A 5,704-nucleotide genomic window follows, 5' to 3' on the forward strand; every position below is an offset into this window, starting at 1 on the left:
ACAGAAATTTTACGTGTGAGATTTTCTTCGAATTTAAAATAAAAAAGTTTAAAGTGTACAATTTTCTGTAAATTTTCAATTCATAAACAGATTACCTCTGCATGTAAAATTTATAGAAAAGTTTACCTGCCGAATATCCAGTAAAAGACACGTGTATTATTTTTTTACCATGAACATCTGGATAAAGTTTCTCAACAATATAAATTTCTGCAAAATGAATGTTGCAACACAAAATTCTATATTTATTGTAAAAAAAATAGTTGAAAATATCTATCCATGTAAAAATCAAAATCTGAAAAAAAAAACTTGTTTATAAATATTATTTTAAAAATAATTCTACCATTTGATAATTTTACCCAACTACACTGCATATGTATTTTAAAACATGTTTAAAATATACAAATTAAAATATTTTAAAAAAGGATTACTTAATTAATACAATGTAAATTAGACAACAAATATTAGAAATATATAAAGTTTTGGATTTTTGAAAAAAAAATGAAAATATGGTTTGGATTAATTAATATTTTATTAACAATAAAGGATAAAGGACATTATTAGTTTATAATATATATATATATATATATATATATATATATATATATATTAAGTAAAATGATTCATGATTCAAATAGAAACTCATCGTAAGTAAAATGATACATGATTCAAATAGAAACTCATCATAGGAATTATTAAAATTTTTGAAAATATTATTATATTTACAAAAATTAAAATAATATGTTTATTAAAACTAATGGAAATACATGTATGAATTATGTTAATAAGAATAATAAAATTATTATTACAATTATAAAATTAAATAAAATAATATTTATAATTTTATTATAATAGTTTTTATATGTGAAAGAAAACCCAATTAATAAATTTAAAAAAACACAAAAAAAGAAAAAATAAGTGAAAGGAGACTTTGCATAATACCTTGGACTCCATAATTACAATTTTATATTCATGTTTGATATATAATAGTCATTTAAACCAGTAAAAAATTGGTTACTAAAGTAATAATAGTCAACTTGGAATAGAATGTATTCCTTGGAATATAATTTATAAACAGTGTTAGATAATAATGAAATTAATTAGGAAGGACTATGTACTCTATAGAATGACCACATTGCCATCACACAATTAATTATCCTTTATATCAAACGACACTTGGCATGGATCTCAATTAATTTACTCACTATAAATGGGAAACGTTTTGCATGAACTCTTCATTAAGATTCGAACTTGATAGCACCAATAGCACCATGGCCGTCTCTAGCACAAATTATTCATTCCTAATTGCTGTGTTTGCCTTTGTGACAATGTTGTTGATGTTCCCCAATAAGGTGAAGTCAGCACAGTCATTATCTTTTAGCTTCAGCAGGTTTGGTCCTGACCATAAGGATCTTATCTTCCAAGGTGATGCCATTTCTACAAACAATGTCTTACAACTCACTAAGTTAGACAGTGCAGGAAACCCTTTGAGTGGTAGCGTGGGAAGAGTGTTATACTCTGCACCATTGCACCTTTGGGAAAACTCTGCGGTTGTGTCAAGCTTTGAAACTTCTTTCACCTTTCAAATCTCAACACCTTACACTTCTCCTCCGGCTGATGGCGTGGCCTTCTTCCTTGCACCATATGACACCGTCATCCCTTCAAATTCTGGTGGCAGCCTCCTGGGACTCTTTTCTAATTTAAACGCTTTAAGAAACTCCTCCACCTCTCAAAACCAAACCATTCTTGATTTCAAAGCTGTATCAAACAAAGTTGTTGCTGTCGAATTTGACACCTACCCTAATGAAAATATTGGCGATCCAGCATATAAACACATTGGAATCGATGTCAACTCTATTAGGTCCAAGACAACTGCAAGGTGGAACTGGCAAAATGGGAAGACAGCCACTGCACACATAAGCTATAACTCTGCCTCTAAAAGATTGACGGTTTCTACCTTTTATCCTGGGAGTAATCCTGTGACTCTCTCCTACGACGTTGAGTTACATACAGTGCTTTCTGAATGGGTTCGAGTAGGGTTCTCTGCTTCAAGTGGAGAACAGAAAGAAAGAAATACCATTCTCTCGTGGTCTTTTACTTCAAGCTTGAAGAACAACGAGGTGAAGGACGAGAAACAAGACATGTTTATTAAAACTGTTGTGTGATCATATGCGTGGATCGATGGTGTTCTGTTTTACATGCATGTAATATATAAGTGATGAGTCAATAATGACAAGTACGGAGTAGTACTTGTATGTTGTTTTTGTTTATGTACGAGTCAGTTTTTCTTGTTTATGTAAACAATATTAATAAAATCCTATATATATATATATATATATATATATATATATATATATATATATATATATACGAGTTTGTTTTAGTTTGCTATCATAAATACGCGTAGGAAATAATTACCTTCAAAGCAAAATATTGGAATGTAAAAATGTTAATCTTAAGTGTTATGTGTTGGAAATACGTCTGATGTAGTCGCCATCATGGATAAATATGTTCTAAGTGAAGATATGAATACTCATGTAAGTGTTCAAAGTGAAGATACCACATAAATTTCGTTTCGTTTTTTGCGTGCAGAAAGAAGGATCCTGATGTTAACAATTTCTTTAACAACTTTTTAATTTTTAATAATAAAACACGTATCATTTTATTAGTTTACTTAAATTATATTTCAAACAAACGAAGCGTGGTAAAAAAATTGTCAGAAAAAAAAGTTATTAAAAACATTTTTTTTCTAGAAGTTTATCCATAGCTAAATTTTGTATCTAATAATTTGGTTAAAAATGGGGCCTAAACTAATTATGTCAATATTTATCTTCTGGATCTCATTTATAGAAATAAAGTTAAATTATATATTATATATTTAAATATAAAATTTATTTTACATGTAAGTTTTATAGATTTAAGCAAGACTAAAATGATATTAAAATCATTTAGAATCTATCATAGTTATTTTTTTAGAGTGATTATGTCATCATTTATTAAGCTTATATTACACTGTTCATAAATATCTTTTATATTTAAAATATTTACATATATAAACTATAAATAACGCTGTTGCGCAAACCCATGATTGAATTAAAAAGTCTATTTTCTAAGAATTTAGGAGTCATAAGACTTAATATTTTATTAATTTTTGAAATAAATATATAATGTATATGTCAAAGAGTTAGAAGATACATTGTATTATAATTTTAATTAACTAAATGACAATTTCGTGTTTAAATATGATGAAACCAATTTTCATTTGAATTTTAGTTTTTATTCTTTAGGCAATCACATATAATGAATAATACCTTATATAGGCACTTTTGCTAATAAGAACAAATGTAACTTGATAATAATAGTAGTAAAAAGAGTTTTTAGTAACAGTTATTTTTTTTAATGATAACTTTACTACGCACTTTTTTTTTAAAAAAAAAACAAATGTAACTTGATAATTACTATCCAATAAAATGAGTTTTTAATAACAATATAATTTTTTTTAATGGTAGCAATTAAGTGTTGAAGTTAATTTTGAGATTAATTTTACACTTATTTTATTTTAATTTTGTCAAATATAAATCATTTCAATTTGAGTTGTTTTATAGATTTTGAGGTTTACAAATAATTAAAGTAAAAAAATAAAAGAAATGGAAGAAATCAAAACAATTTTGGACAAATTTGACATTGGTGTGAGTGAGGTATTTTAAGACTTGAGTCACATGAGAAAATCCAAATTGGAGGAAAACCTCAAGTAAAAAACTTGATTCTAAACCTTAAAGACTTTTTTTCAAAGAAGTTATCACTTGCACTAACACCAAGGCTTGAGTCACAAAGAAAACTCACATTGAAAGGAAACTTCTGTAATTGAGGTCACACTTGCACTATTGAAACCACGTTATGGAAAGTTTATAAAATCATAATTACTCTTTTATTTTAGAGACTTCTGGACAGACTTTAGAAAGAGAGAGTTTCTCATACTCTTTCCTCTATATTTTAGATAATATTAGTAGAAGTCTTAGGAAATGATGCTCCTCTTTGTATTATGAGGAACTAAAACTCTTATAGTATTGAAGTAAAGATGTAACCCTTTGAAACTCTCTTGTATTGATATTGTTTTATGTATCAAAGTTTTCTTTTATTGCATGTTTATGATTTAGTTTGTATTAATTGTTGGATGAACTCATCATTGATCTTATTTTACTAACATGAGATTTAGTGGGAACTAACTCCAAGTTGTTCCGTAACTAATTCTCTATCTGCTTTTAAATATTAGGAATAGATTTAAGGCTTTATCTAATTATAGAATTATAATTTTAATGCAAGTCATCCATTGAAATAGTTACTGAGTAATCATACTAAAATTTGGTAATCTTAGACTCTAGGTATTAGGGATGTATTTAGAGTTATATTGAAAGAGAACTCCGAATATATGGTTATTATGTCTTTATAAATAATAACCGAACTTTTACAAAAAAGAAACAAAGTAATAAAATCTAGTATCGTCTTTATCATCTTGAAACCAATCTTTTTAATCTCAATCAGTTTTACTTATTACTTTGCATAATTAGCTTTATTTTCTTATATCAAATATATTTCCACAATCTTTTTATTGTTTCATTCAAGTCAAGTTAATTTAAACTTTATGTATTATGCTAAATCTTTGTGTATACAATACTTATTATACTACAAAATCATCAATAATAACTTCACTAAGAGTTTACTAAACAAATTTTAAGACCACTTAAAAGATTTTAAATTGATTTAATAAGTTGAAAAATATAAAATTATTTAAAATTTTATTTGTTTATTATGTAAGTCTTTACCTAACGGATACTAAATTTAAAAGAAAATTTAAAAATTAAAATTGAGTTGGCTTTTAATAAATTGAAAAAACAAATTCTAAAAAAATATGTTTAAGCATCTGTAAACACTTTATTTACAACAAATATTAGAAAAAAAAAACAAGAAAACTCTAACTTTCACTAACTCAATCCTAAAATCTCGATTGAACCAAAGTTCAGATTCCCAGTTCATTTCGATCAATCCTTAATCCTAACTTAATTAGCTGAATCTCTAATATTTAAGTGAAGTTCATTCTGGTCAAATCCTCACAGCTGCCCCTAAAGCCCAAATACCAACAGCTGCCCCTAAAGCCCAAATACCAATAGCTGCCCCTAGAGTCCATGGTGGAAGAAGATCAGTGAGTTGACATTTTATTCATGAAATAAACATGTGTTGAATATAAGGAAAGTAATTTGTTTTATGAATTGTACCTAACTCTACGAGAAATATGTATTAAATATAAAAGGTAATTCATTTTTTAAATTATTAATTAATTTCACTTTTTATAAAATTGGAAGGATTTTAACAAATTTTAATTCTAAAGAATATTTTTAGATAAATTAGTTTAGATTTAGAACTGCTTTTAAAATTGTATCAAATCAATTTATACAACATTCAAACTTTTCTATTTTAGAAAAAAATAATCACAAATTTAAATATCATCCCATAATTTGGATTTATTATCTAAACAAATTCAAAAATTATTTTCTTATAAAAAATATAAATATGAATTTAATTCCAATCCAATTATTTAGATTAAATTGATTAGATTTTGAATTAGAATTTTAAAAATTGAATTAATTTCCTACTCAAAAGATTGAGAAAGTGTGTATCTAACTCTACTATCAATAAATATATATATATA

The 5,704-nt window shown here is 26.0% G+C and overlaps 1 protein-coding gene across 1 annotated transcript; it reads left to right on the forward strand.

Annotated features, from left to right (window-relative positions):
- Positions 1 to 1,253: 1,253 nt before the first annotated feature.
- Positions 1,254 to 2,307, forward strand: LOC106771157 (flt3 receptor-interacting lectin-like). The gene has a single exon (XM_014657079.2). The coding sequence runs from the start codon at positions 1,269 to 1,271 to the stop codon at positions 2,160 to 2,162; it is 894 nt and encodes a 297-aa protein (XP_014512565.1). The 5' UTR covers positions 1,254 to 1,268; the 3' UTR covers positions 2,163 to 2,307.
- Positions 2,308 to 5,704: the final 3,397 nt, after the last annotated feature.

The sequence above is a fragment of the Vigna radiata genome, chromosome 8 (assembly GCF_000741045.1).
Source record: "Vigna radiata var. radiata cultivar VC1973A chromosome 8, Vradiata_ver6, whole genome shotgun sequence".
NCBI lineage: Eukaryota > Viridiplantae > Streptophyta > Magnoliopsida > Fabales > Fabaceae > Vigna > Vigna radiata.